Genomic DNA, 26,402 nt, shown 5'->3' with positions numbered 1-26,402 from the left:
ATAACTCCGCTTTTTCTGCTTTCTTAACTTTTTTGGTGTGAACCCATTTTAACAATCAATAAACACCACAGCACACAAGTTGAAATTTCTCATAACACAGAGAGAGATACTGTTCTGATCTAATTTTGTAAAGCCCTGTTTGACATCAGGAAAAATTCCTCACAGTTAACCTTATTAATAATAGAACCAAATTCCCAGGTTCCTTCTCAGGCTCCCGTCTTTCCTTGTTCCATTTTCCCAGAACACGGTACTAGATTAGCTCTTCAGCTCTCCCGTCTGCACACTAGTTCCCTCCAAGCTCTTCATGACACACAAGCTAGTGATTGTGGTCTGCTCCAAGCGCCTTCCCGATTTTTCCCAAATGTTACTCCCAACTTGAACCTAAATGTCCCAGCTGAAGTCAAAATGAACTTAGCTCTTCCTTCTTCCTAGGAGTTAAACTTGGTTCCTCTGTTAAGGACCGAGGACCACAGATGTGCCTGCAACCCTCTCTGACCACAAGGCCAGAAAGGTCCTCCTCATCCCCCAAACATGTACGGCCTTTACAAAGCCTCACATATCCTTAGTGAACTCCTTCAATACACCACCTCACCTCCCCTCTAGACAGGCACTTTCAGGATCAGGGGCTAGACCGGAAACTTTGTTCAGAGGCCTTGGTATAATGCTTTGCAGCAACTGCTCAAAGTCTGCTTAATCAATAAAGGAAGGAATGAAGTGCCTGGGTTCTGATGCAGGGGGATCTGGCTTGTGAGCACATTCAGGTTTCCTAAAAGACATATGAGGTGAGGATATACCTGCTAGCCTTCACAGCAGAAAAGCCAATAATCTAACCCTTGTCCTGATTTATCATTTTAAGGCATGAGCCACATACTGCTAGTGAATTAATTCAAGGTCAAATTTCTTTTTCCCTTTATGACACACTTTATATCCTTTATATCATTATTCTCCAAAGACAAATTTAATATATTGCAATTTTCCCACTGAAACTAGAAGCTTTGCTTCTAAAAAGCACTTTTTAAGCATGAGAAAGGAACTGTCTGGAATACCTCTTAAAGAGGACGTTAGTTACTAAAGCATCACAACATACACACACGTGTGCACTTACAAACTTCAATAACAAAAACACCACCCTTGTTGTAAGAAAGTCTCTTTCATCCCAGTTGTACCACATGGACTGCTGAGAATGCCATTTAAGAGTCTAAGCAGAATTTCACAAATTTTTTCAAAGCTACCAGGAAGTACAGGTACCATAATTTTCAAAGCAAATCATGACCTCATGACCTGAAAGCCCAAGTGCTATTATGGGACTGTAGAGATAGAATATTTTAAATCAAGATTGTCCTGGAAAACCTGGAATCCTGCTGTGATATCAATTAAGCCAAATAGTACGAACAAAAACAAGTCTTAATAAAACCTGACACGGAAGGTTTTCACTTCATAACAGTGATTAGATAAGTAACTAGTGTTGGTGTATTGCAACTACAGTAACATGTCATACATAAAAACTCAGCTCCAAAACTTTTAGTAACTTTTATACAAATGTGCAAAAGAGATTTGAAGTATCTGGAAGACACTCAAGTGGGTTTTACTGTGATGTCATGAGCAGCAATCCTGAGGAATCTGGGAAGTGGGTACGCAGGAGGTGTGGTCTGTGAGAGCTCTAGCCAACAAGACTGCCAGGTGAAAAGGCATAGGGCTTTCCTCCTTTATGGAAAGTGACAGAGTCTCCAAACAAACCTGCCTTCCAGGATGCTAAAATAATCTTCAAATGAAATGTTTTGTCGAGCAATCTAAATTTCCACTGACAGATGAATGAATAAAGAAGATGTGATACATATATACAATGGATTATTACTCAGCTATAAAAAAGACTGAAATAGTGCCGTCTGCAGCACCATGGATGGACCTAGAGGTTATTGTATTAAGTGAGGTAAGTCAGAGAGAGAAAGATATATATCAAGTGATATCACTTATTTGTATAATATAAAAAAAAGATAGCAATGAACTTATTTACAAAACAGAAATAGACTCACAGACATAGAAAATACACATATATATGTATATATGAATCACTTTGCTGTATACTAGAAATAAGCACGACGTTGTAAATTAACTATACATCAATAACAATACATAAATGTTTTGTCTAAACAACGAAACCAGAAAGCCCATTTATTTAAATTCACAGCAACATATAAGTTTTAAAATAAGAGGACAGAAGAGGTTCAGTGACATTCTTTCAGAAGTTCTGCTTGGGGCCAAAATCATTCTTAGTATCAAAAGCCACAGGGAGAGGTGTGAGGGGGAGGGCTGGTAGAACACCAGGAACAGGAGAGATGTTCTCAGTGGAAAGGATCGGAAGTCCCAAGAGGCAAGCCATCCGTTAACAACATCAAAGGTAGGAAAGAATGAGTATCCCAGGAGGGTTTAATTGTTTTGCTCTGGTTTCTTTAAATCACAAAAGGTTAACACAATTCAATTTAAGGACAGGCTGCTGCTGCTGCTGCTGCTGCTGCTGCTGCTAAGTCACTTTAGTCGTGTCCGACTCTGTGCGACCCCATAGACGGCAGCCCACCAGGCTCTCCAGGCAAGAGTACTGGAGTGGGTTCCCACTGCCTTCTCCAAAGGACAGGCTAGAATTGTCAAATTTGCCATTCTCTAACCACAATGGAAGAATTTGAAAAATAAAGACCCACTGCCAAAAAAGTTGATAATGTTTTATGGAGAAGCAACATCTTGAATTTTAGTGACCAACGATCATGTGATTTAAAGGGGCTGCAGGAAGAGATAACAACTGCGATAAAAGGAGAGTAAACACCTTAAAAACCAAGCACTGAATTTTCTTCTTTCTCATGTGGTCAGGACACTCCTCATCCTTGTATTTAATTATTATCAAAAGGTCAAAAGCCCACTGCATATGATACAATATGTGCTGTGCTTAGTTGCTCAGTCATGTCTGACTTTCTGCGACCCCATAACTGTAGCCCACCAGGCACCTCTGTCCATGGGGATTCTCCAGGCAAGAATACTAGAGCGGTTAGACAGGCTCTCCTTCGGGGGATCTTCCCAAACCAGGGATCGAACCCAGGTCTCCCGCATTGCAGGCGGATTCTTTATCATCTGAGCCACTGGGGAAGCCTATGATATAATAAAGATATTTATATACCTCTAGGCTCAAATGACACGCAAATTCGTGAAGCGTTCCATATTTTTTTATTTTTTTTGGACTTCCCTGGTGGCTTAGACGGTAAAACATCTGCCTACAATGCGGGAGACCTGGGTTCGATCCCTGGGTCGGGAAGATCTCCTGGAAAAGGAAATGGCAACCCACTCCAGTACTCTTGCCTGGAAAATTCCATGGACGGAGGAGCCTGGTAGGCTCCATGGGGTCGCAAAGAGTCAGACACGACTGAGTGACTTCAGTGTCAATGTCAATGTCAGGCTCAAACACACAGAGCAAACAGCACTGCAAACACAACTGTCAAGTATCTTAGTCTGAAAATTCCCACTCTGTTTCTATCATGGTATCATTAAGTGTGTTCATACTGTCATGTCCAACTCTTTCAGAGCCCATGGACTGTAGCCTGCCAAGCTCCTCTGTCCATGGAATTTTTTAGGCAAGAATACTGGAGTGGGTTGCCATTTCCTCCTCCAGGGGATCTTCCTGACCCAAGGATCAAACCTGCATCTCCTGTGTCTCCTGCATTGGCAGGTGGATTCCTTACCATGAGCCACCTGGGAAGCCCATGGTATCATTAAATGCACCTAAATTAGTAAAGGTGTATAGGAAAAGTATTGTCACATCAACCAAATGTGCACATTGATTGAAACATATTCTAATTTCACAAAATGTAAAACATTACAATCCAAGTATGCTTAAAATCGACGGAATGTGGTAATTTCAGGCATTTCTACTTTATTCATTCAAACAGAGCTCATTTATCATGGTCCTAGGCACTCGAACTAATCAAAACAAACACCTCCGAAGAAGAGTGCTGCTGCTGCTGCTGCTAAGTCGCTTCAGTCGTGTCCGACTCTGTGCGACCCCATAAATGGCAGCTCACCAGGCTCCCCCATCCCAGGGATTCTCCAGGCAAGAACACTGGAGTGGGTTGCCATTTCCTTCTCCAGTGCATGAAAGTGAAAAGTGAAAGTGAAGTCGCTCAGTCGTGTCCGACTCTTAGCGACCCCACGGACTGCAGCCTATCAGGCTCCTCCGCCCATGGGATTTTCCAGGCAAGAGTACTGGAGTGGGGTGCCATTGCCTTCTCCCCTAAGAGGAGTAAATCCTGCCAAAATGCATTTATAGGTCTATAGTTTTATTTTCCCAAATTAGACTACTGTATTGGGCCATATTTGTTCCTGTATTTTACTCACAGGTGAGATTGTACCTCCATTCTAGGAATTAACATTTCCTGTAGGGTTTTCAACCAGTTACAATACTACCTTGAAATGAAAGTGGGACATTTATTAGAGAAAATAGCTTTTAATTAAGGTGGAGAAGTTGAGGGAAATACCCTTATGGTCATAGCTAAAAGCTGCCTATCACTTCCTGCTTCTTTGTTTATTAATTTAAATGCTTGCGGCTCCACCTGCCCTGACAATTTTTTCACAAATGTCATCCTGAGGTTCACTGCAGCATTACTTACTACACCAAAGCACAGCTTTATAACATTAAAACAATCTAAACATCAGACAGCAGAATGTTTACTGTACATCTGTGTGATAGCAAGAATGTTGTATGGTAATTTAAAATAATGTTTTGAAAGATAGTTACTGACAAACAAAATGCTCACAATACAATGTTCAATTAAAAACTCAAGATCCAAAACTCTACATATAAAATATGATATTGATTATGCTTTACTTTTAAAATGTCTGTTTATTATATTCATATCCATGAAAAAAATTCCTGAAAGAAATCCTCTGACAATTCAATATATGGTTTTTTCTGAGGAATGGGATTTCAGGAAATATTAATTTTCTTATAGTTCTCTGACTTCAAATTATACACAAGAAAAACATTCCTTTTTGAGAGAATTAATTTTATAATTCACTAATAAGTTTAACCATGTGCCTAAAAAGTTAGAAATTATAAAGGAAACACAAGTAATACAGAGTTATTAAGAAATCAAATGGTTAAAATATGTGAATGTATTTTGAAAGTTAAATAGAATTCTATACCATTATTTAATTTTTAAATAATAATAATAGTTTGAATTTGTATTGCAACTGCATAAAAATAGAAGACCAGACACTGGTTAAGGTGAGGTCTATTTGGGTTCATGGGCAGTGTCTGAGATACCAAGATAGTTTCAAGATCACAAACATCAATCGTTTACACTCAATTATTTACAAACAAACAAGCTCTGTTTTTCATCCCTGACCAAATGTTCAAGAAATTAGATAATGCCTTAATTATTCTCTCAAAGAACTGGGATAAGAATGCAGGCATTTTTACTGGTATCCACTTGGGCTATAGTGTTGCAAAAACAACCAATCACTTCTATATATAATTCATGGAGTCAGAAAATACATACTATTGGTATCCATTCACTGATTTCTTTCCCCGGTTTCATTGAGATATAACTGACAAATAACACTGTGTAAGTTTAAAGTGTACCTGATGATTTGATATACTATATGTTGTGAAATAATCACCAGGATAAGGTCAGCTAACAAATCCATCACTTTACATTGTAACCTCGTGTACCTGTGTGTTTGTGTGGTGAGAACATTTTAGATCTACTCCGGTAATTAATTTCAAGTATACAATACTGTATTGCATAGTAACCAAGATATCCTTTGGATCCCCAGAAACATTACTTTTTTAATGAATAGATTTATTTATTTTAAAATAAAAATTATATATATATATTTAAGGTGTACATAATGATGATTTTATAAACCTGGTGAAATAATTACTACAGTCAATCTAGTTAACGTATCAGCTCCTCGCATAGTTAGCATTTTGTCCAATAAGTGCATCTGCTATCTATTCTCTTAGCATATTTTCAGTTTTGATACAATACTAGAGTGGGTTGCAATTCCCTTTTGCAGGGGATCTTCCTGACTCAGGGATCGAACCTGGGTCTCCTGCATCACAAGCAGGTTCTTTACCATCTGAGCCACCAGGAGAGCCCAAGTATGGCCACCACGCCTATACGTTAGCTCTTTAGGCTTATTTGCCCTGGTTTTCAGTTAGAACTCACTGCTTGCCCAATTAAACCAAGCAGTTTCCAATTCCTTCATAAGATTATTTTTATAAATAAAAAGTTGCTTTAAAAATGTTCTGTTAAATTAGGAGACTGGGATTAACATATACACACTACTATATGTAAAGAAGACAACTAAACAAGGGCTTAGTGTATAGCACCAGGAATTCTCAAAATTCGGTACTAACCTTTATGGGAAAAGAATTTTTTAAAGAATATACATATATTCAACTTATATATACATATGGATATATACTTGCTTGCTTGCTTGTTTGGTCACTCAGTGGTGTCTGACTCTTTGCAACCCCATGGACTATAGCCTGCCAGGTTCCTCTGTCCATGGGGATTCTCCAGGCAAGAATACTGGAGTGGGCTGCCATGCCCTCCTCCAGGTGAATCTTCCCAACTCAGGATGGAATCTAGGTCTCCTACATTGCAGGCAGATTCTTTATCATCTGAGCCATCATGGAAGCCCAAGAATACTGGAGTGGGTAGCCAAACCTTCTCCAGGGGATCTTCCCAACCCAGGAATCGAACAGGGGTCTCCTGAATTACAGACGAATTCTTTATCAGCTGAGTTACTAGGGAGATATATATATATATAGGGTATACAGGGTGTGTATATATAGGCTTTCCAGGTGGCACAGTGTTAAAGGATCTGCCTACCAAGAAAGAGATTCAAGTTTAATGCCTGGGTCAGGAAGATCCCCTGGAGAGGGAAATAGCTACTCACTACAGTATTCTTGCTTAGGAAATCCCATGGACAGAGAAGCCTGGCAGGCTACAGCCCATGGGGTCATAGATTTGGACACAACTTAGTGACTGAACAACAATATGTGTGTGTGTGTATTTTGCTATACACCTAAAACTAACACTACATTGTACTGATAAATCTCCAATAAAGATTTTTGTTAAAGTCAGGACAACAAAGAAAAAGCAATAATAATAAAAATAAAAATATTCTGTCAACATGGCAATTTGAACCAAAAGGGAGAAAAATGAGTAAGCTGTGGATTTATTTTTTAGTATACATTTTAAATACCCTCTATAAAAGGCTGAACCTTTAAAGTACAAATATTAATTTAGCTATATTTTTCTTCTGAAAAATTACCTATTAATCTCATTAATATATTTAAATGTATCACCATTAGAAGGATCTATGCAACAGAAAACATCTAAATGACAAAAATTTCTCACTAACCTATTAGGGTAATATTCTCCTGCACTTAGTAAAAGTAATCTTCCAACTATTTCTTGAGGAATCTGTCATCCACTAAATATTTTCCACAGACCTTAAAAACCTTGGGCTCAAAAAGATGCCAACAAACTAGGCAGAGAGCTATCTGGTTCTCAAAATGGACCATAAAATGAACAGAACACACACCTACAGTAAGCAAACTCTCAACTGACCTCCTGTTTAAATGGCCCTCACTTAAAGGAAAAAAATGTAACTGTGAAGAATTTAAAGGGACATTCTTGAATTTAAAAAATATAAAAACTGTCACTATGTGAAAAGTGTCTTATAAACTTTTATGCAATTTAATACTACCATTTTCTTTACAAAGTAGGAACTATACCCATTCTCAAGATGAGGAGATATTACATCTCAGAACACACACATTCAAAGACGGTCAGAATTAAATTGATAAAATAAGGATTAGTTGTGATTTGACTTCTTAGTATTTTACTATTACTGAATTACAAGCAATTAACAGATACATTTCTGGAAAAAGGAAACAAGATAATTCTTCCACTGTTTTGAAAGGAGTTTGACTCACTTTTAGACTCATTATTAAAACTCATTTCTAAGTGGTACCAGCCAGGTAACTTGTTATAGACCCTCCCCAACCACTCTAACATGCACACACTAGGGACAATTAGAAAAGCTGGACATAACACACATATACATACACACATACACACACACACTCACACAAATCCATTTGAAAGCATCAATGCACTAACAAGATAGCCAGGACCTAAGAAGTAAAGACCATAGAGAAGGGAAGTAAACTAGTGAGTCTAACAGTCTTTGAAGTTGTTCCTCTCAATGAATTTGCCAATTGCAAAGATGGGCTCGATAAAGGACAGAAATGGTATGGACCGAACAGAAGCAGAAGATATTAAGAAGAGGTGGCAAGAATACACAGAAGAACTGTACAAAAAAGATCTTCACGACCCAGATAATCACGATGGTGTGATCACTCACCTAGAGCCAGACATCCTGGAATGTGAAGTCAAGGGGGCCTTAGAAAACATCACTACAAACAAAACTAGTGGAAGTGATGGAATTCCAGTTGAGCTATTTCAAATCCTGAAAGATGATGCTGTGAAAGTGCTGCACTCAACATGCCAGCAAATTTGGAAAACTCAGCCATGGCCACAGGACTGGAAAAGATCAGTTTTCATTCCAATCCCAAAGAAAGGCAATGCCAAAAACTGCTCAAACTACTGCACAACTGCACTCATCTCACACGCTAGTAAAGTAATGCTCAAAATTCTCCAAGCCAGGCTTCAGCAGTATGTGAACCGTGAACTTTCAGATGTTCAAGCTGGTTTTAGAAAAGGCAGAGGAACCAGAGATCAATTGCCAACATCTGCTGGATCATTGAAAAAGCAACAGAGTTCCAGAAAAACATCTATTTCTGCTTTATTGACTATGCTAAAGCCTTTGGGTGTGTGGATCACAATAAAATGTGGAAAATTCTTCAAGAGATGGGAATACCAGACCACCTGAACTGCCTCTTGAGAAACCTATATGCAGGTCAGGAAGCAACAGTTAGAACTGGACATGGAACAACAGACTGGTTTCAAATATGAAAAGGAGTAATTCAAGGCTGTATATTGTCACCCTGCTTATTTAACTTCTATGCAGAGTACATCATGAGAAACGCTGGACTGGAAGAAGCACAAGCTGGAATCAAGATTGCCGGGAGAAATATCAATAACCTCAGATATGCAGATGACACCACCCTTATGGCAGAAAGTGAAGAGGAACTAAAAAGCCTCTTGATGAAAGTGAAAGAGGAAAGTGAAAAAGTTGGCTTAAAGCTCAACATCCAGAAAATGAAGATCATGGCATCTGGTCCCATCACTTCATGGGAAATAGATGGGGAAACAGTGGAAACAGTGTCAGACTTTATTTTGGGGGGCTCCAAAATCACTGCAGATGGTGACTACAGCCATGAAATTAAAAGACGCTTACTCCTTGGAAGGAAAGTTATGACCAACCTAGACAGCATATTGAAAAGCAGAGACATTACTTTGCCAACAAAGGTCCGTCTAGTCAAGGCTTTGGTTTTTCCAGTAGTCATGTGTGGATGTGAGAGTTGGACTGTGAAGAAAGCTGAGTGCCGAAGAATTGATGCTTTTGAACTGTGGTGTTAGAGAAGACTCTTGAGAGTCCCTTGGACTGCAAGGAGATCCAACCAGTCCATTCTAAAGGAGATCAGTCCTGGGTGTTCTTTGGAAGGACTGATGCTGAAGCTGAAACTCCAGTATTTTGGCCACCTCATGTGAAGAGTTGACTCATTGGAAAAGACTTTGATGCTGGGAGGGATTGGGGGCAGGAAGAGAAAGGGACAACAGAAGATGAGATGGCTGGATGGCATCACGACTTGATGGACATGAGTTTGAATGAACTCCGGGTGCTGGTGATAGACAGGGAGGCCTGGCGTGCTGTGATTCATGGGGTCGCAAAGAGTCAGACACAACTGAGTAACTGAACTGCACTGAACTGAACTGAAGTAGTACAGAGCCAAGAGGCTAAGAGGCCAGGTAGAAAGCAGCAGCTAAGAGGCTGGAAATCAGCTGAGTTTTTGGCAGTCCCATGGGGCTGTGAAGAGACCAAGGAGGACGGGGTTATGTAAACACTTAGAATTCCTGATAAGATCTTGGAAAGGCTATACTTTAGAAATCAGGACATAGTGGAAACTCAGCTCTCACAAACCTGAAACCCAACTTTCACCAGCTCATCCTCAGAATGGATTAGTATAAACTACCCCACATTAATGCCAGCAAGAAACCAAAAGTAAATCCTCTCTGAAGGAAAATAATGTCACGCAGAAACTGAAATTACCTCTTTGGGTTTTTCATAAACAATGTCCAGCATCCAAACAAAATTACAAGGCATGAAGGTGACCATTAGTTTACAGCTGAGTCCTTGTTGAAACTGACCCATAGAGGACTTACAACTTTCCAATCTGAAATTCCCATTTTTGGATGAGTTAACTCAGACTCAAGAACTGACAAGGTAGGCAGGGCTCAGATCTTGTTTGTTTAATGGAAAAGGTATGTTTAAGAATGTAGTCGGTGTGGCCCCAGAAGCATCTCAGTTTTACATTTTAAAGAGCAGCATCTCTCTCTCTCTGTAGGAAACTTTATCTGCTCAGCTACCTGAGGCAAAGCCACTGACTCAATAGGATCCTTGATTCACAGAAACTCCCTAAATATCTGGGCCTGATTCACTGATGGTTTGGCCAAGCTGAAACCCAGCGGTATCCTCGGCGCACTGTGGCTGGTCAGTCTCAGTGTCAGCAATGCAGAGGAAAGAGCAGATGCAGTTGCTCCAGCCAGAGGGCAGGGCTCAGACTTCGTGGCTGTTGGCAATGGCACAGCTGTCTGCTCTAGCGCTTGGAAAACCACAGACGGTAAGATTCAAAGATCCTTCTTTGGAAACATGAATGGGGCGGGGGGCGGAGCTGACTGAACTGTCTGCTGACTGAACTCTCTGGATCAGGCACGCAGGTGCCACAAGAAGGGCTGTGGGCCAGCTGGAATCAAGCCGCTGATGGAGGCTGACTCTAATGCAGAGGGCTTCCGCTGCAGGGCAGGCTTGTGACTCAGGTCCAAAGTTGACCCATTTGTCTCACAATGGGAGAGGCCACGTCATGAGGGGCGTCACCCCTTTTGGAAGCTTGCCTCCACCAGACACCTGAAGCCCTCTCAGGGCCCCCAGCGCCACCTCACCACTGCTGGTACTCTTTTGGGTTAGGGGTTAGTGGTTTCCAGTCACCCCACTGTGGCCCTGGAAATAACCTGTGCACTCAACAGTGGACTGACTGTCCACCTCTTTCTCCCTCATTCCCTCCCGGTCCATATGTTTCAGCAAGGCAGTTTGATTACTGAATACAGGTATTCCAAGAAAGGGCTCATCCCTTCTCGATCATTTTCCGGGTACGGATCAGGACAAAGGGGGAAGGATTACAGAGCGTTACATAGATGTATTTTGAAAACTGAGGATTCAGTTTCGACCAGTATTGGGCATAACGCATTTTTCTTCACTAACAGCAGCCCCAGGTCAGCCTGGATGATACATCCTCCAGGTGGCAGTACAGTTGAAAGGTAGCTGTCAGGAATTCAAGCTTAGCTCTGGTTAAGTTAATAAAAGTACCTTGTTCCTCTCGCATCTGACCCTTTGAGATGAAAGGCAGGTGTGAACTGGGGATGACTGAAAAAGTGAAGTTAGAAGTACTGGAACAGAACACCCTCTTTTGTGAATAACACCGCTGTCAAAATCCTTGTACAAGTCTCTGGTGCATATACATGTATCGCATCTCTAGAGGAAGAACAACCTACCATGTAGGGAGGGAACACCTCAGGCTTCAGGAGGTATGAGAGAAGAAAGAACATTAAGATATTTTTGTCCTGTAGATTGCCCCTGGAGCTTTTCTCAAAGGGGAAACATCCTGGCGTGGCAATCTGAAGCTGCTGCAAGGGCATTCTGTTTTACCTACGGCTGCATCTTCTGCGATCCACTTGATTGCTTTGACCACAGAGCAACAAGGGAGACCCCAGCTCCTGCACCTTGCATACAAAGCACCTCCAGATGCTGTCCCTATCCACACCGCACTCATTTCATGGGCAGACAAATGCCACAAAGAAAAATGAATATATTTTATACTACAATAAAATTTTAAACTTCTCATCATCAAACGACACCTTTAAGAAAGTATAAACGCAAACCAGAGTAGAGAAAATATTTCCAATACATGTAACTGACAAAGGACTCGTGTCTTCATACATACTAGGATGAACAAGATGATACTCAGTTATTTTGACATTCAAAAATGGCAATTCATATAGTTTAACTTAATATTTAAAAACTCCTACAGATCAATAAGGGCTTCTCAGGTGGTGCTGTTGGTAAAGAACCCACCTGCCAGTACAGGAGATGTAAGAGACAAGGGTTCAATCCCTAGGTTGGGAAGATCTCCTGGAGAAGGACATGGCAACCCACTCCAATATTCTTGCCTGGAGAATCCCCTGAACAGAGGAGCCTGAAGGGCTACAGTGCATAGGGCCGCAAAGAGTCTGACACCACTAAAGTGACTTAGCATGCACACACAGATCAACAAGATAAGACAACTCAACTGAAAAATGGGCAAAAGATTGAATAAGCACTTCAAAACAGAGAATGTTCAAATGGTCAGGAAATACTTGGGAAAATGTTCGAGTTAAATATCAGAGAAATAAAAATGAAAACCAACATGAGATACTACTACATGTCTACCAGAAGGCTTAAAACTAAAAAGATTGATAATACCAACTATTAGCAAGGATGCAGAGCAATTGTAATTCTTATACATTGCTAGCAGTAACACAAATTGATATAACTATTTCAGAAAACTGTTTAGCAGTAATTATTAAAGTTGAATATAAGTAAGTCCTATGAACCAAAAAGTTAACTCCTGGGCATATACATGAATTTTGTGTTCTGTACAAGAATTTCCATCGCCATACTATTTGTAATAGCCTCAATGTGGAAACAATCCAAATGTTTCACCAACAGTAGACAAAGAATAGACCAATCAACCACTGTATACTCAAGCCGATGGAATACTACAAAGAAATGAAAAGGAATGAACCACAGCATCCGAAGTGTCATCCAAAACTCACAGATACGATGTTGAGGGAAAGAAGCCTGACACAGAAGAGTCCTTACTGCATGAGTCTATGATGAAGTTCAAAAACAGGCAAAAGGAATCCATGACGTTAGAAGTAAGGATGGTGGCTACCCATGGGTAGGAGCACTGAAGAGGAACAGAAACAGGTTAGTTTCTAGAGGGCTAAACATGTCAATGACTTGATCTGGGTGCTGCTTACAAAAATATGATCACTCTGTGAACATTCAGGAAGAAGCACACCTGTGATCTGTGCACTTTTCTATATATATGCTATACCCTGAAAACAGGTTTATATTGTAATTTACTGTTAAAAGAACAACATTCAAATAACATTTACTATTAAAGTATTAAAAAGTAAAGAGAAGTTATGAACATGAATCCTTAGCAACACAAGAGGCCAATCAGGACCAGAGGACAGACACTGTTTTATTGGAAAGATCTTATTGATAAGGTGAGGATGTAAAATTGCTACTGAAGGAAGAGAAGGTGGCTTACAATGTATACATATTAGTTAGTGAAAATAATATTTATTTACTAGCTTGAAGAATACACTAGACATGTTAATAATAATGTCTCTGACATCCACCAAGCTTTTCATGAAACTTCCTTATCCACAGCTCCTGCTGACTGACAGCCAGTCCACGGACTGGTCAGAGTCCAGCAGTCTTGTCTAGCCTCCAAACGTGAGCTGAGCCAATGAGATTCCCTCTCACAAAAAGACGAGCCTGAATACACTGAGTGAATAAGAGATGCCGCAGTGAGAACCAAAGCAGTAAAAGCAGAGAGAAGGGCCGTACCACGCTGAGTCAGTACCACAAGAGGCACGGCAGCAAACAGGTAAGGGAAGCAGAAACGACGAGAAAACAGGAGCCATGAGGAACCGGAGGCCACACACTGAACACGTCAGCCAGCACCAGTGTCCAAAGCACAGCTGTAGTGCTTTAGTCGCTAAGTCGTGTCCGACTCCGTGACCCCATGGATTGTAGCCTGCCCAGCTCCTCTGTCCACGGGATTTTCCAGGCAAGAATACTAGAGTGGGTTGCCATTTCCTTCTCCAGGGGATCTTCCTGACCCAGACACTGAACCGGTGTCTTCTGCACTGCAGGTAGACGCTTCACCCTTGAGCCACCAGGGAAGCCCAAGTCATAGCTGGTCACCATAAAGATAGAGCAATACTTGCCCTTTTATAATATTCCCACTATCCCCCTACCACACAGAGAGGTCCCCATTATTCAAGACAGCTTGAGTTCATGTCTCTCCCTTGCCTAAAGCAAATAATCATGTGACAGCAGCTAGCGAACCCTGGAAACCTCAGCAGCACTAGGAAAAGCAAACTATCAGTTCAGTTCAGCTCAGTTCAGTCGCCCAGTCGGGTCCAACTCTTTGCGACCCCATGAATCGCAGCACGCCAGGCCTGCCTGTCCATCACCGACTCCCGGAGTTCACTCAGACTCACGTTCATCAAGTCAGTGATGCCATCCAGCCATCTCATCTTCTGTCGTCTCCTTCTCCTCCTGCCCCCAAAAGCAAACTATACACCTGACTAATTAAACCTTAGTAACTGCCTTAAAGTAGCAGTCTCTCAGAGCTATGTGAGATGCTGCCTCCAAGTCTGCGGTCCTCATTTTGCCCCAAATTAACTTAACTTGCAACTCTGAAGTTGTACAACTTTTTAGTCAACAGTTTTGGCAACCGATGAAGCGACCCAGAGTGGACTTCCTTCCTTCGACTGGACTTCATGAGGAACCAGAGCTTTGGTAGCAGCAGCAGTGCCTTGCACCCATCCGCCTCCTCGGGGAGTGCAGACAAATTTGGGTAAGTCTCTCCTGGTTCTTGAATCTCCTGGATTGGTTGAGATTCTGAGTTTTATTTGGCGGTGGAGCAGTTCACCTAACCCCTCCCAGTAGGAAAGATACTGGGCAGGGGCGGAGAGAGTGGAGCATCCAGGGCATACCCACTCATGGTCTGGACCCTGAGGGGGCTCAGTTGAAAGATACCGACCACCCAGTCAAAAGATACTGGGTGGGTGGGGGAGGGGGATGGCTGAAAGATGCCAAGGGAATAGCCCACCTAGTGGAAAGGTACTGCCAGGGAAGGCTTATTTGGGAAAAAATTCGAGGAACACCTGGGGCTCGGCTGAATGATGCCAAGGTCACTCTGTTTCAGGGGACTGAAGGGTCTTGGCTGAGTGTTTAAGTAAGAGATCAATCTGACACTTTGCCTTAGTCCTCATACCATGCAGTGGTCCCATAGGGAAACCCACTCACTAATTAAAATACTTGCTCGCCTGGGGTTTGCACGCAAGAACTGCCCATGCAGCTACCTGAGCAGCCACGGTGGTCTTAGATTGAAGAATCTGAGACATATAAGACAAGCTGAAACAACTCTGGGATAACTCCTGGAGGAGTTAAGCTCACAAATAGCACATTGGCCCACTACGCAAGTTAACTAGTGATTTTTACCCAGCTTAAAATGGAAACAGAATCTCTCAAAAACAGAAACAAAGGGGTGTCAGAAAGCCAGCCTCTGACTAACACTCCAGCCAGAATCTTGTACAATATGTACGGAGCTCATACTTGCAAGTACCTAGTTAATTGGAGAAATTATACTAAAAGAGATCTCAACCTAAAATGGCCAAATTGGGGTTCTTTTGATATTCCAAAACTGACATTTTGCATGCACAATTAGAAAAGGCCAGCCATGCTTACTTTGACTTGTATCTAGAAGCTTCTAAAAGAGGAAATGATAGAGTAACTTCTTTGCAGGAAACCAACAAGAAATTGCCTGAAATTATATCATCAGTGAAAAGGGCTGCTAACGCTGACTCTGCCAGGTCTCAGGATTAGTGGAACTGGGAAGTCATGTTTGGCATTTACGCCATTTGGCTTTTGATTTCTGGGCATCACTTTATCATCTTTTGGGGGACACTCTTGCCACTTGGCTTTTGGTTTCTGGGCATTTCTTTGCCTTTTGTTTTGAGTTTGACTCCTGGCTGGTGAAGTTTTGGTTCCGTTTGGTTTGAGTGTACAGACAACTGGTGCAAACTGCTCGAACTAACATGGAAAGTGCTCACTCTAAGGTTCCACACCCCACTTTGGAACCCCTTGGGAAAAAAAAATTTTTTTGGACTGGTCAATCTATAGCAATCATCCAATGACAAGAAAAATGGCCTAAAAATATTAGATCTTTATTGACATAGTATAGGAAAATGTACTGAAGTTCCCTTATGTCCCCTGGTGGCTCAGATGGTAAAGCATCTGCCTGCAATGTGGGAGACCTGGGTTCGATCCCTGGGTTGGGAAGATCCCCTGGAGAAGGAAATGGCAACCCACTCCAGTACTCTTGCCTGGAAAATCCCGTGGGCGGAAGAGGCTTGTAGGCTACAGTCCATGGGGTCGCAAAGAGTCGGACATGACTGAGCGACTTCACTTCACTTCAACTGCCTTAAAATAGCATTTACTACTGCTGGGTCTCAGAACTGATTTTGATAGATGGATGAAACACTGGTTTATGGATAATGTCCTGATTGTTGCAAAGCTATGCAAAATACTGAGAGATGAGACGTACCAATGGCATCAGAAGAGAAAGCATTCACTCTTAACTCTAAACAAGACTCTTTCAGCTGCTGGAAGAGTTTGGTAAATAGATTTCAATAAAGATAAGAATCCCTCAATAAGAAAACCACCAATAATTTAATTTCTTCTATGTCTGTTGTGCTTAGTCACTCAGTCATATCTAACTCTTTGGACCCCATGGACTGTAACCCTCCAGGTACCTCTGTCCATGGGGATTCTCCAGGCAAGAACACTGGAGTGGGTTGCCATGCCCTCCTCCAGGGGCTCTTTCCAAGCCAGGGATCGAACCCAGGTCTCACGCATTGCAAGCGGATTCTTTACCGTCTGAGACACCAGGGAAGTTCAATTTCCCCTACAATGGGGTCAAATCATGAAAATACTTTTTATGCCATAGTCATGGTTAAACAACTGATTTCAGACTTCTTTTCTCTACCTTTAAATCTTCACAACTACTGTCTCCAGTTTCCTCCTTTATAATGAGATCAAAGGAACAAAAAGATGATGACAATTACAATAACACACATTAAATCAGAAACACATTACAAACTCTTTCCAGGATCGTTCTCTTCAGAGCTACACCTACTACAATCTTCAGCGCCAAACAAGGGCTGTGCCAAAAAGGAAAAACCTCCTTATTTAATACGATGTTTTAGACTTGCTTTAAAAGAGTCAAACAACAACATAGGCATGTGTGGGGAAAAAAATGTAACAAGAAAGCAGAAAGCTGAATATTGTTGAAGCTGGACAATAAATATATTAGTATTCCCTAAAATATTCTATTTTGTTTGTGTTAAATTAGAAGTATTTTTTAAAGAGAAAGAAAGGAAAAACCTGCCAAGCAACCCTAGTAATTAAAGCAACAAGAAGAATATTTAAAAAGAATTATATTAGAAAGAGAGTAACACAAACACCAGCTGACAAATGTGTCATGTATGTGCTGGGGCATGGACCGATTGCCTATGAGTCTTTCAACAACCAGATGATGCAGCTACTACCACAATCCCCATCACAGGCAGGGATACAGGCTTAGAAAGAGAAACTGCTCATCATGGATCCAGTAAGCATCTGTGTGGAGACTGAAACCCCCACAGTTTAACTTCTGAACCAAACCATACATAAAACTACTATCTGACCTGGAAAGTGACATTCTCTAAGTTGAAAGCAAATCCGTATCAAATATGCTGCTGCTGCTGCTGCTGCTGCTGCTAAGTCGCTTCAGTCGTGTCCGACTCTGTGGGACCCCATAGACGGCAGCCCACCGGGCTCTATCAGATATGAGCAGTCACCTATTTCTGTGCATCATAACATCATCTTGTTACAACTCTGCAATGAGGGATGATACTCCACAGTGAGCCTGAGGCCAGACTACCTCCTCCCCATTCCCATATTTCTAACCCCAGAAGCCTCCTAGCTTTCCAGTCGTCCCTCTATTTGACGGCACTAACCCTCCTGTTTACATTAGTCACACAAATGGCATGAGCTCATAAATATACTTCAGGAAATGAATCAGGCGTTGTCTACATTAAATCAGAAAACGACAAAATAAAACATTTCGGGAAACTGAAAAGAAAGAATGCAAATTATCAGTAACCAGGGTCCCTCAGACGCCTGCTGACCCCAACATCACCAGTCTCAGCCAGTTCACAGCATAAGTATGGGAGGAGGCAATAAAAGAAATTTTAGCCTTCATTGAAAAAAAAAAAAGGCACTGAAGCAGGGGTTCCCAACCTCCAGGATCTAATGTTTGATGACCTGAGGTGGAGCTGATTTAATAATAATAGAAATAAAGTGCACAATAAATGTAATGTGCTTGAATCATCTCGAAACCAACTCCCTATCCCATCCATGGAAAACTCTTCCACGACACTTGTCTCTGGTGTCAAAAAGGTTGGGGACCACTGCACTAAAGAATCAATAACTTTTATTTTTAAGCATAGCTTTTCTTAAAGTAGTTTTACTTGTATCTTCTCAGATGTTATGAGAATTCTAGCTTTCATTAACTTACCGCACTCTAATGCTATGACTTACATAAGCCTCCCCAACTTTCTCATTTCTTTCTTTATAGTTCAATAAAAAAGAATTACTACTTAAATAAACACAGATAAACTTTTTTCTTTTTTCCTGCCCTCTCCCTAAAAGTATATTTGGAACATTCTGCATTCACTACGCGGAGAAGGCAATGGCACCCCACTCCAGTACTCTTGTCTGGAAAATCCTAGGGACGGGGGAGCCTGGTGGGCTGCTGTCTATGGGGTCACACAGAGTTGGACACAGCTGGAAGTGACTTAGCAGCCGCAGCATTCACTATGAGAAGTTTTAAGAAAAATGATTTCAATGTTCATTTCTAGTGAATTGTAAGTTTCTCAAGTGCTAGTAAAAAGGAAAAATTGTGAGAATATGTGCTTTCTGCATCTTTGTTCCACTTTCTGATACAAATGTTTTATCAAGGAAAACTTGCTGCTGTTTTCCTCCCAAAATATACACATAATCATATTTTAATTCCTTGGGGGAAAATGGTAAAATATTTTATACCCTTTGGTCGAGCCAAAATAATGTACTTATAACTTTATGATCAGCTAATATTTGAAAATTATACCAACTGAACTGCATTGAATAATTCTGGAATAATGGTCAATTTTTAGAATAATTGCCAAATATTATATAGTAAACAAACACTGTGAGAGTTGGACTGTGAAGAAAGTTGAGTGCCGAAGAATTGATGCTTTTGAACTGTGGTGTTGGAGAAGACTTGAGAGTCCCTTGGACTGCAAGGAGATCCAACCAGTCCATTCTAAAGGAGATCAGCCCTGGGATTTCTTTGGAGGGAATGATGCTAAAGCTGAAACTCCAGTACTTTGGCTACCTCATGCGAAGAGTTGACTCATTGGAAAAGACTCTGATGCTGGGAGGGATTGGGGGCAGGGGGAGAAGGGGACAACAGAGGATGAGATGGTTGGATGGCATCACTGACTCGATGGACATGAGTTTGGGTGAACTCCGGGAGTTGGTGATGGACAGGGAGGCCTGGTGTGCTGCGATTCATGAGGTCACAAAGAGTCAGACACGACTGAGCGACTGAACTGAACTGAACTGAACCAAACATTTACCATAGTGCTATATTGATACCTAACAAATATCATTGCTAGTTTTGTTTCAATATTAACCAAGATTTTCATATATATAGTCTTAAGGTAATTTCAGAGAGGAATTTATACTGTGATGTCACTTAACACAATCATTAGTCCTGAAAAATCACCTCAAATTGTATTTACAACTCATTGTAAATAGTATTGTATTTACAACTCATGTCTTAAAATACATGTCTTAGTGATACAAATAAAACCCTGCAAACTCCAAGATATGTAATTGAATGCTAAGTTGCTCCAGCTGTGGCCAGTTCTCTGCCGCTCCATGAACCACAGCCCGCCAGTCTCTGTCCATGGGATTCTCCAGGTAAGGACACTGGAGTGGGCTGTCATTCCCTTCTCCAGGGATCGAACCTGTGTCTCTTACGTCTCCTGCATTGGTAGGTAGTTTCTTTACCACTAGCACTACTTGAGAAGCTCCATCTCATTGTATAAAAAGTGTCTGACTTTTAATGATGGAAGATAAACTACATAATTGCACAAAAAGTGCTTAATATTCAATGATGGAAGATAACTCAATAAGCATATACACAATATGCATACACAAATATACACACATATCCCTTTCTTATAGGACAAATAAACAAGGCATAAAAACATAAAATCAGGACTTCAGACCTGAGTAAATCCATATTGTTTGTCAATATGGCTTATTTCATTACTTTTTCTACTCTCCAAAATTAAAATTATATTGATTGTATCATGCATATTTATTGAGATATATGGACAAAAATATGGCCAACTAAAAAGTATAATCTGCATTAAACAAACAGCAATATCAACAACTACTATTACAACAAACTACTAATATTTGCTGGCTAAGCCAGAAGCTTTTGGTTATCATACATACTTTTGGACTTATCATTCAATGAAAGAAAAATACTTGTGCTTTTTCATTCCTGAAAGAAGGGGAAAAAATTGTTATTACACTACAAATATTTTCCACCATTTAGTAGTGTATTTAGTACTCACTTATTAAAACCCATGGAAAAATACTTGTCACAATAAAAATTCACTTTCATGTACATCTGTCCCATCAAAGATGGGTTTCTCTATGCTGAATTCTTAATGATAAGTACAATAATATAAACAGTAAGGTTGAGTGCAGTCAAAATTAAAAATATTTTTCTAATCCCATAGATTATTTTTCTTCATTCAAATCTCAATTGGAAGAATGATTACAAAATTCAAGTGATAAATCACTTCTTTCCTAAATTATACTTTAAAACATTTTATAAGATTTAACAAATATTTTTCTTCCATTTACCCTTTTTTTGTGTTCAATAAGCAAAGGTTGAAAAGAAAATACTGAGTTGGTTATTATATTTCAATTAACGTGAGCTGGAACAAAAACCGATCATCCACACTCCCCAACCTCCACAAATATTTCAGGGCTTGCAGGCAGCTCTGCCTAATTCGATAAAATGATTAAAATCCTCTGCTTGTGGTCAAGTTAGGAAGGCTAAAATGACTAGCTGGAAATGAGGTGACAGGGGGAATCACATAACCTTTAATCCCTTAAAAATTAAAACATGTTTCATTCAGCACAAATATGACTAGTATCTACTACTTTAAACCTCCAGAACTAACGGATATATTCTCTCCCCTGCCTCTGAAACAACTGAAATCAGGCTGAACAGGACACTCAACACCACCAGGAGAGTAAGTAAAGATTACTTTGTTCCTGTATGCCTCTCCTGTGAGCAGGCAAGACAGATACAACCACTTAAACAGATCAGACTAACTGGGATGTATGCTTTCACCCTAGAGTGAGTATTTTTCAAGATTCCCTACAAAGCAAATGAATGCCCCATACAATTGTTTAAACATAAAGCCCATTTTTCTTTGAAAATGGAATGGTCTGCAACTGTATTTCTCAAAATGGAAACTGCTCCTTAAACAGTTTTAAGAGGAAAAAATTAAACAGTGATTCACTTACTACAACTCCAACCCCCATTTCACCTAGATCTGAAATTTCTTGAAGCTCAGTGGATTTAAATAGTCTTCTTAATAAGACACTCTTCAGAGATTATTCAGTCTTCATACCTAGAGTTAGACTTTGGTCATCTCCCTAAAACTCTTTAAGCCTCAATCTTATCATAGGTAAACATGAAAGAACATTACCAATCTCCAAGAGCTGAACTGAGGTTCCAACTTGATTAGCTAATAGAACGTAACACTGAGCTTGGCACATAGAATGTGAAAGGGAAGTCCGACTCTTTGCCACCAGATGGACTGTAGCCTACCAGGGTCCTCCCTCCATGGGATTCTCCAGGCAAGAGTACTGGAGTGGGTTGCCATTTTCCTTCTCCAGGGGATCTTCCCGACCCAGGGATCAAACCTAGGTCTCCCATATTCCAGGCAGACGCTTTAACCTCTGACCCACCAGGGAAGCCCAGCACATAGAAGGTTCCTGCTAAATGCAAATTCCTTTCCCCCTTGAACACCTTTACCTGGAATGAAAGGTAAGTTTGTCATTTTCCATAAATGGAGCTCTTTTAGAAAGAAGTGCTACCAATACACATATTTTCGAGATAAGGAGCACCACTTAAAGTTTTCTGTAACTGAGAGCATTTTGACTATATCACTGCAACTATCGCCAAGAAATAGCTACTATAGAAGGTTGATAAGAGCCATGTATCTCCTGAGGACCAACTAAAGTGAAATCCTGGGACACTATTGAGAAAAACAGAGCAATGCAAATAATCCTTCAACCTAGGCACATTTGGAAAGTTAAAATCACTTTTTTTTCTTCTTAACTGGAAACAGTTTAAGATAAAATGGTGAAATAAACAAAAGAAGTGGGAGGGAGGCAGGGACAGAGGGAAAGAAGGAAGGAGAGAGGGAAGGAAAAAAATGAAGGAAAAAACCTTAATTTTCTTTTGTCAACCAACACATTTTGAATGAGTATTAAGAAGAAACAAACCAATGAGTGTTTTCTTCTCATAACCTACCACAGCTAATTAGAATTTTAAATAAATTGCAGAAGTAGAATTTAAACTGGCAAGAATGATTAGAGGCATTTTATAGCGAGAATTACATCAACTGTCACTGTCATTACAATATGCCGCCCTTCAATGTGAATGGTAAGAACATCTTTGTCTCAAGCAATGATGTTTCTATAGTTCTGAACCTCTGCTGATAGGATTTATCAGAATGTCCACTTCAATCACCTGCTTGGCCTTAGCTACTCAGATGCAGTATTTATTACAGAGACTAGTAATCTTTAAATCTTGTGAAATTGTCTTTCACATCCTTGTACTTAGCAAAAAGCTCACACTATCTGTTAAAATCCTAGAAGCAGGAGATGTCCTAATTGGAAGGCAACTTAGAAATCATCTGAGCCAAACTCTTAATATTTACATGTTAAAAAAACAGATTTCATTAACAGAAAAAATGTTAATGAGATGTGAAGAGATTTGCCTTAAAGAAGTCACACAGAAATGGTGGAGGAAACCGATTCTGTCTCCTTAAGACCTGTTCCAAGCCCTAACCTTCAAGTATGTTTATGGGGTTGCTAGAAACGTTTATGAGGAACGTTCCAGAAGCATACTTGGAGAAGCAGACCTTGACGGGATCTCTGCTCAGCCCCTCTCATCTTCCCCCTACCTCACCCATCTCACAGATCCACCGTGTCTAGCTGAGGTGAGTACACTTGTTGTTCAGTCGCCAAGTCCTATCCAGATCTTTGTGACCCCATGGACTGCAGCACACCAGGCTTCCCTGTCCTTCACTATCTCCCCGAGTTTGCTCAAACTCGTGTTCACTGAATTAATGAGGCCATCCAACCATCTCATCCTCTGTCGTCCCCTTCTCCTCCTACCCTCAATCTTTCCCAGCATCAGGGTCTTTTCCAAAGAGTCGGGCTCTTCCCATCAGCGCGTTAGCAACACAAATTAACTGAAAGAGAACCAACTAAATAAACTGTAGATTTAAGGTAAACTGTTTCTACTTGCTTCTCATCTTCACAGTTTCTTCTTCGTTCTTCAAACACAACCAGATAGCACTACAGAAAAAATATCAGCCTGCTCAGCCAATCTAAGTCATAAAGGCTGTCTAACACAAGACAGACTGACAGATTTCCCCATCCGACTCCTAATCCATTTTGAATGCTGTATTCTCTATCTCAGTTTTATTACAATCACCGCAGGTTCTAATTTCTAACCTCATGGAGATGTAGAAACGAGTGAGAAATACTCATGGCTTGTATGACCGAGAAAAAAATTTTTTTATAAGGAGACCTATTTTGGACTTCCATTACGAAGTAGCAGGAGAGTCAAACTATTTATAGAGATTAGAGTTCTTTATAAGGTATGCTTCAAAGAAAACTGTCCTAAAGATGAGAGCCTGGTTATTCTCCAAGTAGAAAAATCTTGGTTTTCATATGTTATTAGGACAGGCAGCCACGTTTTGGTGCAACAGGTAAAAACTCCCCACTCCCAGTTTATTTATTTAAGTGGCTATCTCCTGATATTAGCATACATACAAAGAGAGAAAAATACTTTGTAATTAAGTCAATGATGTATCTTCAGAATAATCTAAAGTATCCTATTCTAGTTTAGACATAATAACACGTTTTAAATCTATTGGTCTTTGCTCCTATGGGCCTTGGAACACATGCCTTTAAGAAAAATCTCACCAACAGAAACATTTAAAAAAAAATCCTGAAAAAAAAAAAACTCTACATATTTCTTCAAAACCCCTCCTCTGGCTCTCAATTTAATTTCTAAAATATCTAACTTGAAATTTAAACTTATATTTCCAGTACCTACATCTACAAAATTGGAAATCAGTTTTTCAAAGACCCTCAACATGCTCTCAAAAACCAAAGGGGGTATACTTTTAAGTTTTTCAGGTGTGTGTTAAACCAAGCTTAATCAGTTAAATCTGAATGATTTACAGTGAAACCAAAGTGAAAAAAGAAAAATCAAACTTCTGGTCCATCTAGTTTTAACTCCTCTTAACTTTACACATTGATTTATGAGCCCCCAGGGGTTATGCAGGCATCTTACTCATCTTTCCATCGCTAGCGCCTCCCACAGCCGCCCTCGGGGTTTGCAGTAGAAGCTGTTTGGTCTGACTTGCACGGAAAATTAACCTGCTAAATATGTTTATGCAACAACAAAGACCATCAATCTTTTTTTCCAGGTGGACATCTAGAAGCGAATTGAGAAGATCTGGGAGCATAAAATTAGTCTGCTTTAACTTTAATAACAAATGGTGATTGAAAAAATACAAATTTCGCATTCGCAGGAATGGGGTGCAGGAGTTACTAAATTTGCAGGGTTTTTTTTTCCCTCCGTGAGTACAAAACATAGCAAAACTAATAAAATTACAACCCAGGATAAAAAGATCACATTCATTTTCAAAGCATTCATTGAAAAGTACACAGAAGCGTTCTTTTTAAATGCCCGCGTGTTTACACACAGCAGGAATGTGGCTACTAAATACTAATCCTGAGGGAAACGGATACACATTTACCTTCATAATTAGACCCAGCAGGCCAAATGTTAGCAAAGTAAACTGACAGAAACCAGAAAGACAGATTGAAAGTGACCAACAGAAAGTGCCTGTCCGTCCCGCGAGCCCGGTGTGTTCCCTGCTCAGCCAGCGACCAAACATCTCAGGCAAAGAAACCTGCACGCAGCAGCCGGGTAAAGGAGAAACCAAACTTTCCCAATTAAGTTAGTTCCGTTTTGCCAATCTAAATCCAACAGGTGTCAACACACGTCACCACACTAAATCCTTCCAAACAAGGTGTAGAGAGGCCATGGGAGGTGAGCAAAGAAGCTGAAAGGACCCGCCCGCTTTCGGGACACGGGAAAAAAAAAAATAAAGCCGAGTCCTTATACCAACGGATCATAAAGAGATGAAGGATGGAGGACAAGGTGGGATGGAGATGGGGAGACGCGTGGAGCGGTCCTGCCACAGACCCCGCAGGGGCACCTCGGAGCGAGGGCCTTGCGTTAGGTCGGGCCCTCGACCTCCGGGGTTAGGGGAGTTGGGAATCGCCGCGACCGCAAGCAGGGGGACAGGGAGGGGACGGCGCGTGGTACCTGCTTGTCCAGCGTGTCCCGGGCGCCGCCCGGCCCGGCCCCGGCCCTGGGCGGCGCGAGTGCCCGCTCGCAGCTGCAGCCCTCCAGGAGGTACATGCCCGCCGGGCGGCAGCTCTGCTCGCCCTCAAAGTAGAAGAGCACATTCTGGTAGAGGGCGAACCACTTTTCGTGCCAGCGGCTCGCCTCGGCTGCCTTCTTGCTCAGGAAGCCGCGCTTGGTGCCCTCTTTGCGGGCTAGGAAGGCCAGGTACAGGGCGTGCCCCTCGTTGTAGCGCACGCTCTTCTGCATGGTGAGGGCGCGGGGGGCTCAGCCCTGCATCGCGGCCATCCCCCGCCGGCTCCTCCGAGGGCGCGCCCGCCTGGCTCCAGACGACGTGGGGGCGCCCCGCTGCCTGACGCGGCGCACCCGGCACGCCGTCGGCCTCCCGGGCGCGGCGCCGCGCGGGTCCGAGGGACGGCGGGCTGCGGCCGGGACACGTTGTCTGCCCTGACCGCCCTCCCCGCCC

The 26,402-nt window shown here is 41.3% G+C and overlaps 1 protein-coding gene across 1 annotated transcript in view; it reads right to left on the bottom strand.

Annotated features, from left to right (window-relative positions):
* The window catches only part of RASGRF2 (Ras protein specific guanine nucleotide releasing factor 2), a 249,152-nt gene extending 222,967 nt beyond the window's left edge, over nucleotides 1-26,185 (bottom strand). Inside the window, exon 1 of the mRNA XM_068980666.1 lies at nucleotides 25,898-26,185. Coding sequence (XP_068836767.1) covers nucleotides 25,898-26,185 — 288 coding nt within the window. The remainder of the gene's footprint in view (nucleotides 1-25,897) is intronic.
* Between the last annotated feature and the right edge of the window lie 217 nt (nucleotides 26,186-26,402).

This window comes from Capricornis sumatraensis, chromosome 9 (genome assembly GCF_032405125.1).
Source record: "Capricornis sumatraensis isolate serow.1 chromosome 9, serow.2, whole genome shotgun sequence".
NCBI classification, from domain to species: domain Eukaryota; kingdom Metazoa; phylum Chordata; class Mammalia; order Artiodactyla; family Bovidae; genus Capricornis; species Capricornis sumatraensis.
This window is presented reverse-complemented; position numbering and strand designations above follow the sequence as displayed.